Consider the following 17,745-nt stretch of genomic DNA (forward strand, 5'->3'; position numbering starts at 1 on the left):
CGAGGTTATCCAATGAGGTCCTCGGGGAGGCGGGGTCAGAGAGAGCCTTCTCCAATCCGCTCGGCTAGCCATCCTTTCCTGTCATAGGTGGAGACGCCGGGCGTGGGGCGGGTCTCAGAACGCCTTTCTCCAATGGGCGGCGGCCGCGGGAGTGGGCGTGGCCGCTGCGCGAGGGCTACCGGCGGGCGGCGGCCGCAGTTCCCAGCGCGCGCTGGCTCGGGCGGCCGCTCCGCAGCATGGCCGGCCTGGGGCGGCCGGGCCCGGGGCCCCGCGCCGGGATGCCCGCCTGGAAGCGGGAGATCCTGGAGCGGAAGCGGGCCAAGCTGGCGGCCCTGAGCGGGGGCTCGGCGCCGGGGCCCGCGGCGGACGCGGCGGGACCCGCGGAGCCGGCGGGCGAGCGGCTGGTGCTGGCCGACAGCCTGGGCCCGCTGAGTGAGAACCCGTTCATGCGGCTCGAGTCGGAGCGGCGGCGCGGCGCGCGGCGCGGCGGGGGCGCGGGCGCGGGCGCCGGCGCGGCGGGGGCGCGGCCGGTGCAGCAGCTCCTGGAGCTGTACTGCCGGGTGCCGGGCGTGCGCACCATCCGCGCCGACAACATCCTCATCATCGAGTCGCTGCCCGGCTTCCCGCCCGCCGCCCGCGACCCCGCCGCCGGCCTGGCCGCCCGCATCCGCGCCGCCGAGGTGCTGGTGTACGAGGCGCCGCCGTCGCCCGGCCGCGTCAGCCGGCTGCTCCAGAAGTTCGACCCGCCGGCCGCGCCGCGCCGCCGCGGGAGCCCGGAGCGCGGCCGCCCGCCGCCGCCGCCGCCCCAGCAGCCCGGCCTCGGCCCGGCCGCCCCGCGCCTGGCCGAGCGCTCCGCCTGCCCGGAGCCCGAGCGGCGCGGCCCGGGGCCCGGCGCCCGGCGCAGCGACTTCGTGCAGAAGACCGGCAGCAACTCGTTCACCGTCCACCCTCGGGGCCTGCACCGCGGGCCGGGCGCTCGCCCGCTCCCCAACGGGCCCGCCGCCCCGAAGCCCCCGGCCGGCGCTGCCAACGGCTTCGCGGGCTCCGGCCCTGGGCCCGGCGGGCACAAGCCAAAGGTGGAGTCGGGGGAGCCTCCCGCCCACCCGCCCTCCAGCCCCCGGACCCCCAGTGCCACGTCCCGCCTCGCCCCCGGCCTTGCCCAGGCCCAGCCCCGCCAGTGCCACTCCCAGCCAGCGCCACTGGGTCTCCTCGGCCACCAGCGCCAACGACTCCTTCGAGATCCGGCCGGCCTCCAAGCCAGACATGGACGCGATTCCCGCGGGGGACCTGCAGGCCCGGGCCCTGGCCAGCCTCCGCGCGAACTCCCGGAACTCCTTCGTGTTCGTCCCCAAGCGCAAGGCGGCCGGGGCCCCTCCGCCCCCAGGGAGGCAGCCTGCGAGGCTGCCAGCGGGACCGGCTGCCGGGGCCTCCCAGCGTCCGCAGCGCGGAGCCCAGCTGGCGGCCGGGGCTGCCGGCGCACCCGCCCAAGAGAGGGGCCCCTGGAGGGCCCAGGAGGGGGCCTGCCCCCGGCCGGCCACTGCCCTCGTGGACCAGGCGGCTCGGTGGCAGCGGCCGTCCTCGCCGCCCCCCTCCCTCCCGGCGGCCGCCGAAGCCGAGCCTTTCCAGGGCTCGGGGGGTCCCGGCGTGGCCAAGAACGGCGGGGAGCCTGGGCGGCCGGGGCTCCCCGTCACCTTCATCGACGAGGTGGACTCCGACGACGAGGCCCCCCAAGAAGCCAAACTGCCCTGCCCGGGGGCCGGCGTGCCTCCCCAGCACCGCCCGTCGGAGCGCCTGCACCAGGGCGGCAGCACCTTCACGGTGGTGCCCAAGCGGAAGCCCGGGGCCCTGCAGGCCGGCGGGGAGCCGGGGCCCCCCGAGGCTGAGGAAGCGGAGGGGGAGCGCGGCCTGGGGACCGCGCCGAAGAAGCGCTACCCCACGGCGCACGAGATCGAGGTCATCGGCGGCTACCTGGCCCTGCAGAAGTCCTGCCTCACCAAGGCCGGCTCCTCCAGGAAGAAGGTGCGTGGTGGGCCGGGTGCCCGGCCTGGAGGACCCCTGGCCTGGGAGGGGCTGCTTCGGGGGACAGGGGAGCTGGGGCTGGGGGCCCCTGACCTGGCCCCCGCAGGGCCCCGTGAACCAGGGGCTGTGGGCACCGATCGCTGCTCGGCCTGGGCAGGCTGGTGTGGAGGGCGGGCCAGCAGCACCTGTGTCGGCTTTGGAGGCTTTGCCTGGAATTGGCCGGCAGGGCTGTCTCCCTGAGGCCGTTTGGACAAAAGTGTGAGCCTGTGGCTTCACCTGGTCCCCGGGTGACTGCGGGGGCGTCCTGCATGACCGCCTAGACTCCCCGCCGGCTCAGGCAGCGAGTGCCAGGACGGCAGGGGGAAGGGGCAGCAGTCGGACCTGGTCTAGTGAGAGTGCGTCTGGAGCTCCGTGGGTGCCAGGCTTAGCTTGCCTCTGGGGTGTGATGCTGGGGAAGGACAGGACACCCCGCCTTGCTGGGGAGGGGCTGGGGGCAGAGACCCAGGTGCCGGCGGGAGCCTCCCTCCCTAGCCTGGCCCTGCCTGGTGGCCCGGAACCCTGCGGGCACAGGACTACGTTCCTCAGATTCTTCTGGTCTGGCCGCTCTATCGCCTGCATCGGCCCGAGGCGAATTCCAGGCCAGCTCCCGTGACCCCCGGCGGGCAGCAGGCCGGTGCCCTTCATCGAACCGAGGGCCCCTCCCTTAGCTGCTGGGGTCCTGGGCCCTGAGGCCACCTCTGCTCCAGCCTCAGTTTCCCGGACACACCACCTCCTCCTGTTTCCTTCCTTCTGACTTCCTGCCCTGGAGTGGCCTTGGCACCGCCTCTCCTCCTGGTGCCATCCTCCCCCTCCCCTGGTGAGGGCATCTGTGCTCCTGCCAGCTCCCACTGCTGGGTCAGGCAGCCACGCCGGCTCCCCAAGTGCTGCCCGCCCAGCCTGGCCTTGTCTTTGGGGCCACCCGCCATAATCCGCCCCCTTCCCCTCGCCCTTCCCCTCCCTGCTCTTCCCCTTCCCCTTCCCCTCCCTGCTCTTATTTCAGCCGCCCCATCCACCCAGTAGCCATGGCCGCCAGCCCCACCCCAACTTGCAGGCCCTCGTCTGCCCCTCCCTCGTTTGCTTTCTGACCCTTGACCTCCACTCCCCGTGAGGCCGGGAACTGGAAGTGATAATGCTCCGCCCGTAATGACCGTGAGGTCACTGGGCTCACTGGGTGGGCCCTGTCCCAGTGGGAGCCTGGCTCCTTCCTGGAACTGGGAGGCTGCAGGCTCCAGCCTGTTCTGCCCCCCTCCCCCAGCTGAGCACTGAGCTGGGGTCACTCAGGGCGGGGCCGAGGGCCAGCAGGGCAGGGAAAGTGATGGGAGAAAGCTGTTCTGGGCTCCGGGCCATCCTGAGGGTCCTGGGTCCAGATGGACGATGCCTGGCGTGACCAGGCGGCCTGGCTGGGGCCTGGCCAGAGCAGTGCAACCTGCTGGCAGCAACTTCCTGCCTGGGATGCACCAGCTGCCCTGCCCAGGACGGACCAGACAAATGGAGGGTGGGGTGGGGTGGGGTGTGGGGCTGCCCAGCCCTTTAGAGCACTCCGTCAGCCTCGGGCTGCCCCTCTCTCTTCTGTCTGGTCCCTGGGGCCCCCCAGGCCCTGGGCCCTGGCCTTGACCTCACCGACCACCCAGCACCTGCTCCCTCATTCCTGTGGGACTCGGTGGGCTGCCGGCCCAGAGGACATTGAAGTGACCACACTTCTCTGACCCCTGAGGGGCTGCCACCCTGGGCAGTGCAGGAGGTGCTGGTGCCGTTTCCAGGCAGGTTCGGGGTCCCCCGGGGGCTGTCGGGGCCACGGGTTCGGGGAGCCTGCCCCCGGCTGGCACCGCCCTGGAGAGTGCTGTGCCCTGTGTGCTTCCCAGGGCTCCGCCGGTGCTCCGGGAGGCCTTCCTGGCGGGCACACCTCCCCACTTAGTTATCGCTCAGAATCACAGATGCTCTATCGCTCTCCCCGGGGACCTGGGGTGGCTGCTGCGGCCCTGATCCCTCACCTGCCGCCCCGGCCACTGGGTGGGGCTGCCTGAGCCTCCAACCGCCTCCCAGGGGATCCCTCTGGGCCTCCCTTTGTGAGGGGCCGGGCTCCGGCCTGTGGCTCCTTCCCTCCTCTGCGCTCTCTCAGCGCCTCCCCTGCTGGCCTGCTGGTCCTCTGCCCTCCCCCCATGCTGGTGACCCCAACCCCAACTCCCAACCCACTGGCACGGCCGAGGCACCTCCGCCACCACCTCCCTGCCAGGGTGGGGCCGCACCCTCCTGTCCTGTGGGGCGGGTACCAGGTGCCTGGCCTCGCCTCTCATCTGCCCAGAGCGGGCGCCTACCCCCCAGCTTCCTGCAGGTGCCCCCAAGGTCGCCCTAGAACCCAGACCCGGGGACAGGTCTGGACCCTGCTCAGCTCCCCCCACCCCCGCGCCCCGCCCGCAGGGGGTCTGCCTGGGGGGTCAGAGCTTGGACTGGGTGGAAGTGGGGCCAACAGGTGTGGAGAGTGAGGGTGGGGCCTCATCCCAGCTGGAGCTGGTTGAGCCCAGTCAGCCCAGAGTCCCAGTTGCCTTGCGTGGGTGGGCGGGGCCAGGGGCACAAAGGCCCAGTGAGAGTGGGAGGGGGGGTGAGCCGGGACCCACCTGCTGGCTGCGCGTCGGCAAAGTCCCCAGAGACAGGTGACTGGGTGTGTGCAAGTGCCAGCCCTCCCGCCCTCTGCCTGCCCAGCGTCTGGGGTGGCCCCAGTGTGAGTCACGGGGCATCCTGTGACCTGAGGACGGGCACGGGGCGGGGGGGGGGGGGGGGGGGGGCTGGTGCGGATCCTGGGGACTGCCCCGCCCCCACCCGCCGGCCGGCTGTGCCAGGCTCCAGCCGGCTTGCGCCCAGCCCCCCTCCCTAGGAGCCAGTCATGTGCACTGATGAGGGCATGCTGATCCGGCCGGCCCTCCCTGTGTCTTCGCAGGGGGATGGGCTGGAGGACTCCGGGTCTCAGAGACAATGCCATGTTCCTGGGGTGACTGGGAGCCCTGTTCCCCCTGGGGTGTAGGGGAGGGGAAGCCATCCTGCTTGGGGCTCCGAGGGCCAGTGGCCCCATCTCCAAGCCAACTGGCCGGGTGGACACCTGTGGGCTCTGCTGACCACCTGTGCCAGGCCTTGCCCTTGGCTCCCGGGGACAGCAGCAGCCATCTCGCTCCCAGCTCTGCCTGACGGCAGCTGCTCCTGCCCTACCCCTGCCTGTGGGTAGCTGGGACGAGGGGCAGGGGCCAGGCCTGGACTTGCCCAGCAGTGTCTGTGTGGGCCGGGCTGAGGGGGGAGCCCAGAGCTGGGTGGGCGGGCGGGTGCCGGCCAGAGTGTGTGTCTGGCCATGAACGCTGGTGGTCCTGCCTGCGGCCTGGGCCCCGCCTGTCCTGTCCCTGGGCCCATGGCTCTGTGCTGGGCCGGCTCCGGCTCCGGCTCCTTCCAGGGGAGGAGGAGGAACCTGAGCTGGCTGCTGGTGTCCTGTGCCTGGGAGTTTAATATTTCGAGTTCCAGCAGGGCTGCTTCCATCTGCTGCGGGCGCGTGGCCGAGTATTCATTACCGCGGGGCCCACCCGCGGAGCCCAGCAGGCCGGGGGCTTTCGGCTCCAACGTGAATCCTGGAGCCTGTGAAGGGGCAGGGAGGACAGGTGCAGCCTTGACGGGCGCCTCCTCAGTCTGAATGGGTGACGGCCCTTGGGGCTGCTTTCCCATGCTGGCCTGTGGCAGGCACCTGGCTTTGCACCTCCGGCAGCCCTGGTGGTCCCTGCCGAGCTGGGTGGGCAGCGCCGTCCAGGGGCCCAGCAGGCTGGACGTGCTGAACCTGCTCTGGAGAGGCCCAGCCGGCAGCAGGAGCTGAGGAGGTGGGGCCCAGCGCCGCCTGATCTGGACTCTGCTCCTGTGCGAGCCAGCAGGGGGAGGAGGTGTGGCCAGCGCTCTGCTCTGAGGTTCCCTCTGACCCTTTGAGCTGCCTCTGAGGCTTCTGGAGACCCCGAGGGTGCTGGCTGGGCCTGTCCCTGGAGGGTGGGGAGTCACTGGGGTGATGTGACCCAGGGCCTGGGGCCTGCAGAGCTCGGGTGGAGGTCTTCTCGGAGAGGCAGCCCCTCCCCAGCCTCTGAAGGGCTGATGGCGTGTCCTGCCCAGCTCAGGTCTGACAGCCCCCTGTGCCCCTGGAGGCCACGGGGTCCCGCGGAGGACCTGGTGGCCGGCATCGTGGTGGCCGGCGCAGGCCCTGCCTGATGTGCCTTCTGCCCCCAGATGAAGATCTCCTTCAATGACAAGAGCCTGCACACCACGTTTGAGTACCCATCCGAGAGCTCCCTGGTGCAGGAGGCCCCGGCGGAGGCCGAGGGCGAGGAGGCGGCCGAGGAAGAGGAGGAGGAGGAGGAGGAGGAGGAGGATGGCTCTGGCTTGAACGGGGCGGTGGAGAAGCCCTTTGCGCTCTTCCTGCCCCGAGCCACCTTCGTGAACAGCGTGGCGCCCGACAGCCCTCGCCTGCCAGATGGCAGCTCAGGTAAGTGCCCGCCTGACCAGGTGGACAGCCCAGTCGGTAGCCTGGGCCGCATGCCCACGCGTTCACGTCCACGTGTGCCCTTGGCCTGCAGGCTTGTCCAGCTACACGCCCAAGCACTCCGCGGCCTTCAGCAAGTGGCAGGAGCAGCCTCTGGCACAGGCCCCAAGGGAGGTGGAGCCCTCGATGAAGGAGGTCATGGTGAGTGGGGCAGGGAGGGTGCCCAGCACTGGGTGGAGGCAGGTTCCTAGGCCTGGCTGCCCCACTGACCGCCTTCTTACCCCTCAGCTCACCCCCGCCAGCCACAACGACCTCTCCGACTTCCGCAGCGAGCCAGCCCTGTACTTCTGACGCCGGTCCCACCAGGATCCCCTTCTGCCCTGCCAGCTCTGCTCCCCCGAAGCCCACCCCTTTCCTGGGGCCTCCAAACCATGCTGCTGCTCCAGGCCTGAGCCTGGGCCACCAGGGGCCACGCCTTCCCTGGGGGTCTCGCTCTGCAGCCGCGATTTGGGGGCAGGGTCCTGCTGGCAGCCATGCCCAGTGACGCTGGGTGTGCCCAGGGCCAAGGACTGACTCAGCTGCCCATCCCCTGCAGGACTCCAGGCCCCCTCAGCCCCCCGCACCCCGTGTCTGAGCTCAGCCTGTGATGAACGGAAGCCTGTTCCTCCCTCTGATGGACTCAATAAACAGCACTGGACCAGCCCCTCCTCGCGTGGTCCTTGGCCTGAGCGGGTGTGCAGGGCGCGAGGTGCTGGCAGTGGAGGAGCCCACTGGGCTGTGATGGGGCCCAGCTTGGACCTCTGCGGGAGGGGGGCACCCCCACACCTCAGTGCTGCTTCTCACCCCCCACAGCCCGTTGCCTTCCCAGCACCCTGTGCGTCTCTCTGGGGCAGCCCCTGCCACCAGCACTGGCACAGCGGCTGGAACTGCCCTGGGGCCTGGACGGCGCGTGGCAGAGTGGGTGCTGTGGGTGTTGGGTGTGAAGGGACCAAGGGCAGGGCAGGGGATGGAGCCCAGGCTCGAGGGAGGAGTGTTTCCCTGGGAGGATAGGCCTGGTGTCTGGCTCTCAGCCTACCTACTTGCCAACCTCCCCCTCGCACGAAGCAGCTGCGGGACCTGACGGGCTGGCAGGTGGACCTAGAGGACAGGGGCATGCCTGGTGGGTGGCAAGGAAGGTGGAGGCAGAGACGGGTCATGGAGCCGAGGCACAGGCCTTGCTGGATGACTGGAATGCAGGCCCTCTCCCTGGGTCAGGCCCCGTGTGGACACCAGGCGACCAGGCGTGGCCAGACCAGCACCAGCAGGCAGAGCCCTCAGGACAGGCTGCGTGTGCTGGTCAGGTGAAGGGCCAGGAATGAGGAGAGGGTGGGGGCGTGAGGGTCGCAGGAGATGCTCAGGGACACCCTCAGCTCTGTCTCCCAGGGCAGAGGCCTCCCACCCCACGGAGGAGCCTCTCTTGATGGGACACAGGCAACGGGGAGGAGGGAGGCATGGAGCTTTAGAAAGAACCTTTATTGACAGTCACCGGCCTCTTGGGCAGGCTGAGGTGAAGGAGGCCCCTGCCGATGGCCTAGCCTGGGCACCTGCCGGCTGAGGAGCCTGAGGGCCTCCGTGAGGCGGAGACTAGAAGCAGGACTGTCCTGCAGTCCGGGGGGGAATGGGGCTTCAGGCCCCGGGCAGAGCTGACCCAGAGCCCGCACCCCCACTGCCTGGGTGAGCACACGGACAGGACCCCACCTGGGAGGCTGGGCCCCTGGGCAGTGGAGGTGGGGGCTCCACCGGAAGGCAGCTGCCGCCATGAACAAGGTGCTCGGCAGACAGACGCGCTGGGGATGGGCTGTGGAGGGAGCGGGAGGCGCTGCTGCCCGCACCGTCAGCTGTCCTTGCCAGCGCTGGCCTTCTGCTCCGTGGCCGTGGCCTTGGTCAGGTTCCCAGCCTCCCTCTTCAGCACACTGAGCAGAGTCTGCGAGCTCTCCAGGATCTGGGGGCAGACACGGTCTTGCTGGAGCTCCCACAGCCAACCCCCCCAGGGCCAGGGCCAGGCCGAGGGGCTGGGGGGCAGGAGCAGCCAAGAGAAGGGTCGGCAGCGCCCCTCCCACCCGAGTCCAGCCCAAAGCCCCTTTCTCACACCCAGGAGAGCCTCCTTAGCACTGGGACACACCAGGCTCCACGTGGCCCTGGCCACACCGCAGTCCTGTCACCTCTGCGTGGGGGCGCCCAGCCCAGAAACCCCTGGGCACACAGGCCGAGCCCCACCTTGAGATAGGCGGCCTCCGTCTCCGCGATGGTCCGATCAAACTCATTCCGAGAGGCGATCTTGCGCGCCAGGTTCTCGTTGACTCTGGCCAGCTTCTCGGTCAGCTGCCTCACCTCATTCTGCAGCCGCTGCTTCTCCTCCTCTTCCTGCTGGATCTGCCGGCACAGCTCCTCCCGCTTCTGGCACAGCTCCTCGATGCCTAGGGCGCGAGGGGCAGGCTGTGGGCGGCCCCTCCACCCACTCTGGACCCCTCGGCTTCGGAGGACACCAGGGTGGTGGGGGGCCAGGTGCGGCTGGGCCACCTGCCACGAGCCAGGCCAGGGTCCTACCTCCTTCCAGGGACCCGGGGCTCAAGGAAGCCCCGCACGAGACCCCCGGGCACAGGCCCTGGAGGCAGAACGCGCTCGAGCCATTGGTTCGGGCTCTCTCCGCAGACGCCCCGCACGGCGCGCCACACCAAGGCGGTGCGCGGACCTGGTCCCAACGGCCCCCGCCGCACCGACAGGACCACAAACTCGGTCGTGCGCTGCCGCCCGCCGCCGCCCGGGCCTGGAGCCGGCCAGCCCGCGCCCTCCCTCCGGTCCCGGGGCGGCGCGGCCGCTCACACTTGACCAGCTCGTTGTTGTAGTTCTGCAGCGCCGCGCCCTGCTGGGTCATGTCGCTGCCGCCGCCCGCCGCCGCCCCAACCGCCGCGCCGCCCGCCGCCCACGCCTGCGCACCACCGGCGCCCGCCTGGACGTCATCGCCGCGCGCCTCCCTGTGCGTCGTCGCCGCGCGCCTTCCTGTGCGTCGTCGCTGCGCGGATGCGTCATCACCGCGCGCGGCGCCCGGCGGCTCTGGGAGGCAGTGGGCTCGGATGGCGGCGGCGGTGGTGGCGGAGGACGGGCCCCCCGGGCCGGCCCTGGAGCTGCGCGGGGCCTGGAACACCGTGAGCACCGGGCTGGTGCCGCCGGCAGCGCTGGGGCTGGTGAGGCCGCGCGGGTTCCCGGCCCCTGGGGCGGTGGGCGCGCTGCACTGGGCGAGGGCAGCGCAGCGGGGCTTCCGCAGCCGCCCCCTCCGCCGCCTCCCTCCCCCACCGGCCCGCACCTGTCACCGCCCTCCTCCCCTGTACGCCGCGTTCACTCCGCACGTCCTCTGCCTTCCAGGCGTCCTCCCGGACCAGCGGCGCCGTCCCGCCGAAGGAGGAGGAGCTGCGGGCGGCGGTGGAGGTGCTGAGGGCCCACGGCCTGCACTCGGTGCTCGAGGAGTGGTTCATCGAGGTGCTGCAGAACGACCTGCAGGCCAACATCTCCCCGGAGTTTTGGAACGCCGTCTCCCAGCGTGAGAGCTGCGCGGACGAGCCACAGTGCCTCCTGCTGCTGCTGGACGCGTTCGGACTGCTGGAGAGCCGCCTGGACCCCTACCTGCGCAGCCTGGAGCTCCTGGAGAAGTGGACCCGCCTGGGCTTGCTGATGGGCACCGGCGCGCAGGGGCTGCGGGACAAGGTCCACACCACGCTGCGCGGCGTCCTGTTCTTCTCCACGCCCAGAACCTTCCAGGAGATGGTCCAGCGCCTCTACGGGCGTTTCCTGAGAGTCTACATGCAGAGCAAGAGGAAAGGAGAAGGGGGCACGGACCCCGAACTGGAGGGGGACTTGGACAGCCGGTATGCCCGCCGCCGGTACTACCGGCTCCTGCAGAGCCCCCTGTGCGCGGGCTGCGGCAGTGACAAGCAGCAGTGCTGGTGCCGCCAGGCCCTGGAGCAGTTCCACCAGCTCAGCCAGGTCCTGTGAGTACTCGCGCCCCCTGCTGGCCCTCCTGGGTCCCGCTGGCCTCTGCAGAGAGCTGGCGAGCTGGCCGGGTCTGTGCCATCTGTCCTGATAGCCATGGCCCCGGCTGAGGGAGGGCTGCCAGGGTCCTTGTGCTGGTAACGTGACAGCTTTTGCCCCGGACAAGGCCGTTATCTCGGTCATTTGCACTAGCCCGAGCTCCCGCTTTGCCTTTTTGAGTCCCAGGATTCCAGATGCCCTCCCAGCTCCGCGGCGTGCAGGCTCCAGGGGAGGGAGGCGTGCATCCTCCCTGTAGTTGTGAGAGGTTGGCTTGTGGCTGTTTCTTTGTGGCACAGAAGGCTGGCCGAGCAGGTGCCTCTCCAGTCCTTTGAGGAGGGAAGGACTTGTTTTTGGAGGCAGGTCCTGTCGTACGGCCTGCACCCTCTGGCCACTCAGGACGATGTCCCCCTGAATGAGGAGGCAGCAGGGTGGCCGTTAGGCAGGGTCTTGTAGGGGGCCCTAGGGCTGCCCTGTGCCCTGAGGGCTCCATCCCAGGTGCCGTGACACAGAAGCAGTCCTTGTCGCCTCTTCATGGGTCCCTTTGCCGTCGCAGACCAGGCTTTGGGCTAAGGCCACCAGCAGTGGCATCCGAGGTTTTGACCCCGAGAGCCACACGTGCTGTTGGCACGGGAGGGTCTGTCCCTGCCCAGGCAGCGTGGCTAGCTGGGGAGGGAGGGGTGCCCGTGCTGTGTCCCCCCAGCATCCCCGGGCACAGTGGGGTTGTGCCCTGCCAGGAGGGTTGTGGGGAGACGTGCGTGCATGTGTGTGTGCGTGTGCGTGTGTGCGCGCGCTCTGCGTGCTCCACGGCAGGGCTCTCCTCCAGGCACAGGCTCAGTCTGCTGGAACGAGTCAGCGCCGAGGCCGTGACCACCACGCTGCACCAGGTGACCCGGGAGAGGATGGAGGACCGGTGCCGGGGCGAGTATGAACGCTCCTTCCTGCGCGAGTTCCACAAGGTGAGCCCGGGCGGGTCCCGGGCGGGGGCGGGGTCCGGGGTGGGGTCCCGGGCGGGGGCGGGGTCTCGGGCAGGGGCGGGGTCCCGGGCAGGGGTTTCTGGCAAACCTGGCGCTGCCAGAGCTGGGGACCTGAGGGACCGGCCTCCTTGAGCGGAACCCGGGTGCCGGGTGGAGGCGTCCTCATGGGCTCCTGGGTGCCAGCCTGCTCAGCAGGTCAGTGTGACTCGGGGGGCTGGAGGCAGTGCCCGGGTCCGGTGTGTCCCAGTGAGGGCCTCGGGGTGCCCACGCTGTTGGGGGTCTGGGCCTGGACTCTGCTCTGGGTTTCATGGAAGAGCTGGGACCAGCCGTGAGGTCCCCCCGCTGCTCCCACTGCTAGTGTCCTCCCACCGTGTCCTAGTGTCGCTCCTGCGGGAGCCGATCAGGTGGGGGGGTTCGAAGCAGGTGTCCCCTCAGCCCTGGTCTGAGGGGGCATGGCCTCTGCCTGGCCCCTGGTGCAGTGTCTCAAGGTTGGGCATCTTTTGGGATGGGGTGTGTCCTGGGTCTTGGCGGGACCTCTGGTGTGTGTACTGCTCATGCTCAGAAACGCTCAACACGCCTTGAGCAGCTGCAGGTGGGCACTGGCTGTGTGGTCCCCGGGGGCCTGTGTGTGTCCTCATCCGGCCGCTGCTGCCTGTGGAGGGGCACGGGGTGCGTTATGGTGGACCCTCGCCGCCCCCTGGGCCATCCCCGGCTGGGCCCGGCCCGGCCCAGGCGCCGTCGGGGCCTGTCCGCCTCTGTCCCGGCCCCGCCCACACGCTCTCTCCCCACAGTGGATCGAGAGGGTGGTCGGCTGGCTGGGCAAGGTGTTCCTGCAGGACGGCCCCGCCCGGCCCGCGTCCCCCGAGGCCGGCCCCACGCTGCGCCGCTGGCGCTGCCATGCGCAGCGCTTCTTCTACCGCACCTACGCCGGCCTGCGCATCGAGGAGCTCTTCAGCATCATCCGAGGTCGGCGCCCCGCTCCGGGGGGGACCCCCAGCCAGGGGGGCGGGGGGGACGGTGCCTCTGGTGGCCACCCCCCAGCCGTGCTCCGGCCCAGCTCGCAGTGCCCGGCGGTCTGCCCCAGGACAGCGTAGTGTCCAGTGGGCGTGGCTCTGACCCTCCAGGCCCTGCCGCCTGGGTGTGTGTGTGGGTGCGAGGGCCGGCCTCTCCCTGCAGACTTCCCCGACTCGCGGCCGGCCGTGGAGGACCTCAAGTACTGCCTGGAGAGGACGGACCAGCGGCAGCAGCTGCTCGTGTCCCTCAAGGCCGCCCTGGAGACGCGGCTCCTCCACCCAGGTATGGGCCGACCCCACTGACCTCAGGGTCCAGACCCGAGGCTGAGAGTCCAGTCTCCCGGCCACCTGCAGGGCTGGGGGAGGTGGGTAGGAGCAGCTTTGGGGGTCCCTTGGGGGGGGTGGCCTGGTGGTGGGGCAGTGCACAAGGCCCTGGCACAGACTGCTTGCTGGTGGGGGCTCAGATCTGGGGAGTGGTCACCTGGCCCCTGGCTGGCCGGTGGCCATCCCGGAAGCTGCTGTCACCGCCAGCCTCCTCCCCCGGCTGTAGGTGTCAACACGTGTGACATCATCACCCTCTACATCTCGGCCATCAAGGCGCTGCGCGTGCTGGACCCCTCCATGGTCATCCTGGGGGTGGCCTGCGAGCCCGTCCGCCGCTACCTGAGGTGAGTGGCCGGCTCCTGCAGCCCCGCTCCCGGCCCCCGTTCCAGCTGAGCGGCGCCGCCTCTGACCGGGCCCCAGGCTGGCAGGCGGGGCCGGGGCCCAGCCGGATGGGGGGCCTGCGTGGGGGCTGGGCTGGCTGGGGCTGCGGTGCCTGTGGCCTTGCCAGGAAGGGCTGGCCCTGCTCTCCTGGTCATCTCACTCCTCTCGCAGTCATTTCTTTTACGTTACCTGTTTTCATTTGCCTGGTGCTCGTCTTGGACCTGCGGGCGGGCCTGGCTGCGGGGGAGCGAGCACGGGGGCCGGTGGAGGCGGGAGGCTCTGAGGCCGTGCACACCGGCAGGACCAGGGAGGACACCGTGCGGCAGATCGTGGCCGGGCTGACCGGGGACTCGGACGGGACCGGGGACTTGGCCGTCGAGCTGTCCAAGACGGACCCGGCGAGCCTGGAGACCGGCCAGGACAGCGAGGACGACTCGGGGGAGCCCGAGGACTGGGTCCCCGATCCTGTGGACGCTGACCCAGGTCCGCACCCCAGCCCCACCCGCTGTGCGAGGGGGAGGGTCCGCTGGGCGCCGCTCTGGTTTCCAGGTGGTCGCCACGTGGTCCTGAGGCTTGAGGGGTCAGAGGTCAATGGCTCCCAGCCTGGCACCGTCCTGCCTCGCTGGCTCAGCGGGGGGAGGGCCTGCCGTCCGGGAGGTGACCCCCCCCACCCCCCCCCCGTCCGCAGGGAAGTCCAGCTCCAAGCGGCGCTCCTCGGACATCATCAGCCTGCTGGTCAGCATCTACGGCAGCAAGGACCTCTTCATCAACGAGTACCGCTCGCTGCTGGCCGACCGCCTGCTGCACCAGTTCAGCTTCAGCCCTGAGCGGTGAGGCGCGGGCGCGGGCGCGGGCGCGGTGGGCAGGGCCCTGCTCGGCCCGTGTATGGCAGGAGGCCTGGGTCCCAGCCCGGGGCTGCCCGGGAGTGGCCCGTGGTGGCACTGGGCCCCCCTGAGCCGCATCCTCCCAGGGAGATCCGCAACGTGGAGCTGCTGAAGCTGCGGTTCGGCGAGGCCCCCATGCACTTCTGCGAGGTCATGCTGAAGGTGGGCGCTCCCCCTGCCTCCCCGCCCGCCCCGCCCGCCCCTGGCCCTGGGTGAGACCCCGCCCCCCGCCCCCAGGACATGGCCGACTCCCGCCGCATCAACGCCAACATCCGCGAGGAGGACGAGAAGCGGCCGCTGGAGGAGCAGCCGCCGTTCGGGGTCTACGCCGTCATCCTGTCAAGCGAGTTCTGGCCCCCCTTCAAGGACGAGAAGCTGGAGGTGCCCGAGGACATCCGGGAGGCCCTGGAGGTCTACTGCCGGAAGTACGAGAAGCTGAAGGTACTGAAGCCGCCCGCCGCCCGCCCCGCTGAGGGCTGGTGTGGGGACAGCCATTTGCTCCGCTGAGGGCTGGTGGGGGGACGGGGAGCAGCCCGGCTGAGGGCTGGTGGGGGGACGGCCATTTGCTCCGCTGAGGGCTGGTGGGGGGACAGCCATTTGGTCCGCTGAGGGCTGGTGGGGGGACGGCCATTTGGTCCGCTGAGGGCTGGTGGGGGGACGGGGAGCAGCTCGGCCCCAAGCAGCTGTCCAGGGACCGAATGGCCCTGCACCACCACAGACGGGGCCTCGGAACCAGGATTGCTGCCCGAGTTCTGGCTTCCGAGGATCCAGAACCAGGGTCCACGAGGGCCCTCCTGCCTCTCCCAGCTTCTGGCGTCTGGTGCAGGGGCCGCCCTCCGGCCTGTGCTGCCACCCATGGCCTCTCGGCCGGGGCCCACATCGCCCTCAGGACACAGCCACACTGAGCGTGACACGCCGACTGCGTCTGTAATGAGCCGTTTCCAAGTGCGGCCGCCTCCCGAGGCACAGGGGTCAGGACGTCACATCTCAGATCCCAGTTCTGCCCCGAAGTTCTACCCTTTGGGCCCCTAAACGTGCCTCTCGCACATGCAGCCCCAGGCTTACCTCCTCCAGCTCCCACTCTGAGTTCAGAACCTCTCTCAGCACCAACCCCCCACCAGAGCCGGTGAGGCGGAGCGGGCAGTTCCTCTTCCCAGGAGCCGTGGGCGGGCGGGCACCTGCCCTGGTTCCGAGGGAGCATGTGTGACGCTGGTCCTGAGGCTGGAGGCTGATGGCGGGGCCCTGGCTCTGCCCGCCGAGCACTCCTGCTGTTTCCCCCCGACTCAGCCTGGGCAGCCTTTCCCCGGGAGCAGACTCTCAGGACCTGTTGGCTTCACACGGGGCGTCCACACCAGAGGTGGCTCCGCTCTGGCTCTGTCTGCGGCACCCAGTGCCGGCTTCCCCTCTCACGAGAGGCCGGCTGTACCTCCCGCCCTCCGCCTGGGAGTCACAGCTCAGCCTCCAAGCTCGGCCCCTGCACGTCTGCTCCCACCTCTGCGCTCCGGTGTGGCCCTTGTCCTCCCAGCCCCAGCGCTTCCTGGCTGGTGGCCACGTCTGTCTTCACGTGGCTTTTTCCCGTGTCCATCTGTGTGTCCTCCCTCGTACGAGGACTGCGGTCGTGCCACGTGAGGGCCCAGGCTCCCCAGTCGCACTTGCCGTGGCCCGTGTCTGAGTGAAGCCACCCAGACCCAGCCCGGCCTCCGCAGCGTCCCTGAGCAGGCGGGTGCTCGCTCAGATGGGGGTGGAGCCCGCCTGCCTGCGCTCCCTGCCTGGCAGGCCGCCTGCGCGGGCTCCGTCAGGCCTGTGCTCCTGGCCAGGCGCTCACCCTGCCCTCCGCAGGCCATGCGCACCCTCAGCTGGAAGCACACCCTGGGCCTGGTGACCATGGATGTGGAGCTGGCCGACCGCACGCTGTCCGTGGCGGTGACCCCCGTGCAGGCCGTGGTCTTGTTGTACTTCCAGGACCAAGGTGAGCGGCCACGCAGGCCGGCCCTGACGCTGCTGGAGGGTGGGCGGGGCTGGGGTGACGGGCAGAGGCGGCGTCTGGCCCCGCCTGCCCACTGTGCCTGGCGCCGGCCCTCAGCCAGCTGGACCCTGGAGGCGCTGAGCAAGGCGGTGAAGATGCCGGTGGCGCTGCTGCGCCGGCGCATGGCGGTGTGGCTGCAGCAGGGCGTGCTGCGCGAGGAGCCGGCCGGCACCTTCTCGGTGGTGGAGGAGGAGCGGCCGCAGGACCGCGACAACATGGTGCTCATCGACAGCGACGACGAGAGCGACTCGGGCATGGCCTCGCAGGCCGACCAGAAGGAGGAGGAGCTGCTGGTGCGGCGCGGGGCGGGCGGCGGGGCACCGGGCGAGGTGACGGGCAGCTGGGGGCGGCGGGCTGGGCTGGGCTGGGCGGGGGGCCGGGCGGTGGGCAGCGGCCGAGGCGGCCGGGCTGACCCCGCGCTCTCCCCAGCTCTTCTGGACGTACATCCAGGCCATGCTGACCAACCTGGAGAGCCTGTCGCTGGAGCGCATCTACAGCATGCTGCGCATGTTCGTGGTCACGGGCCCCGCACTGGCCGAGATCGACCTGCAGGAGCTGCAGGCCTTCCTGCAGAAGAAGGTGCGCGACCAGCAGCTGGTGTTCGCCGCCGGCGTCTACCGCCTGCCCAAGAGCTGCAGCTGACACCCCGGCCCTGCCCCTGCCGGCCGCGGCCTCAGGATGGACAGCCGCCCCGCCCAGCCCCCACGCCCCTGCTGGTCCCGCCCCCCACCCTGTGACCTGTCCCCTGGCCACCCCTGCCCGGTCCCCAGAGGACACAGTAAAGCAGCTGGTTCTTCAACCCTTCCCTGCGCCGCTGGCTTTGTGGGCCCCTCGTGACCTGGACATTTCTCTGAGCCACTTGACCCAGCTCCTGGGGCGGGGGTGGGCGGGGGGGGGGTGGGCGGGGGAGGGAGCCTGGGAGAGACCTGTGCACTCGGCGTTTGTGCTCTGCCTGCAGGCATTCCTCCTGTGGCCATTCCTGAGGCCCACTCGGGCCCTCAGCCACCCCCACCCGCCAGGCCTCCAGCTTCAGCCTCACTCCTCTGGCCTCGGGAAGGGGCCTTCGGTGCCTCCCTCTGCCCGGCCTGGGGGTCCAGCCCCCGAGCACTGCGCCGAGTCCCAGGGCCTCTGCGGGCAGGTGGCTGTGAATCCCTGCTGAGCTGGGCCTTCCTGCATCCTGTGGGAGGGGCTGCCTGGGACATGCCCTCCAGGCCAGCAGCGCACCTGACCAGCGCAGTGCCACACACGGGACCCGGGTGCAGACAGGCCAGGCCCGGCCTCAGCTGCTCTGGGCACAGCCTCCGGTGCCAAGACCTCAGGCAGGCCCCTCCCTGCGCCTCCCGGCCTCTGCACACGGCCAGCTTCGCACGGGCCCAGTGCATCTCCGACTCGACCCTCCTCTGGGCTCTGCCTGCCACAGGCTCAGAGCTCTAGCCTTGGAGGCTGTCACTCGGCAGCCCTGCCTGTGGGTGTGGAGCCGCTGAGCTGCGGTCAGCAGAGGGCTTCCCGCTCCGGGCCCAGC

General features: G+C 70.7%; 3 protein-coding genes across 5 annotated transcripts; 2 read left to right on the plus strand and 1 right to left on the minus strand.

The window, feature by feature from the left end:
• Positions 1–170: 170 nt before the first annotated feature.
• TPRN (taperin) lies at positions 171–7,258 on the plus strand. The gene is given in 5 exon segments (XM_036416837.2): positions 171–1,136; positions 1,138–2,019; positions 6,304–6,559; positions 6,651–6,757; positions 6,845–7,258. Coding segments are annotated over 5 exon segments (2,208 nt in total). The 5' UTR covers positions 171–236; the 3' UTR covers positions 6,908–7,258.
• A 794-nt stretch (positions 7,259–8,052) lies between these two features.
• Positions 8,053–9,589, minus strand: SSNA1 (SS nuclear autoantigen 1). 2 transcript variants are annotated; one of them, XM_036416973.2, is made up of 3 exons: positions 9,419–9,589; positions 8,813–9,012; positions 8,053–8,555 (listed from the first exon to the last, which is right to left on the minus strand). In XM_036416973.2, the coding sequence occupies exons 1-3, from the start codon at positions 9,468–9,470 to the stop codon at positions 8,430–8,432; spliced, it is 378 nt and encodes a 125-aa protein (XP_036272866.1). In that variant the 5' UTR covers positions 9,471–9,589; the 3' UTR covers positions 8,053–8,429. The 2 variants fall into 2 exon arrangements, with proteins under 2 accessions (XP_036272866.1, XP_036272867.1); XM_036416974.2 differs by having other exon boundaries at positions 8,053–8,537; positions 9,419–9,588.
• Positions 9,590–9,613: 24 nt separating this feature from the next.
• ANAPC2 (anaphase promoting complex subunit 2) lies at positions 9,614–17,025 on the plus strand. 2 transcript variants are annotated; one of them, XM_036416832.2, is made up of 13 exons: positions 9,614–9,780; positions 9,959–10,581; positions 11,445–11,577; positions 12,387–12,561; positions 12,772–12,891; positions 13,159–13,276; positions 13,615–13,796; positions 14,002–14,143; positions 14,284–14,359; positions 14,435–14,638; positions 16,037–16,166; positions 16,281–16,516; positions 16,653–17,025. In XM_036416832.2, the coding sequence occupies exons 1-13, from the start codon at positions 9,670–9,672 to the stop codon at positions 16,863–16,865; spliced, it is 2,463 nt and encodes an 820-aa protein (XP_036272725.1). In that variant the 5' UTR covers positions 9,614–9,669; the 3' UTR covers positions 16,866–17,025. The 2 variants fall into 2 exon arrangements, with proteins under 2 accessions (XP_036272725.1, XP_036272727.1); XM_036416834.2 differs by having other exon boundaries at positions 16,160–16,166.
• Positions 17,026–17,745: the final 720 nt, after the last annotated feature.

This window comes from Pipistrellus kuhlii, unplaced genomic scaffold, assembly GCF_014108245.1.
Source record: "Pipistrellus kuhlii isolate mPipKuh1 unplaced genomic scaffold, mPipKuh1.p scaffold_m20_p_57, whole genome shotgun sequence".
NCBI lineage: Eukaryota > Metazoa > Chordata > Mammalia > Chiroptera > Vespertilionidae > Pipistrellus > Pipistrellus kuhlii.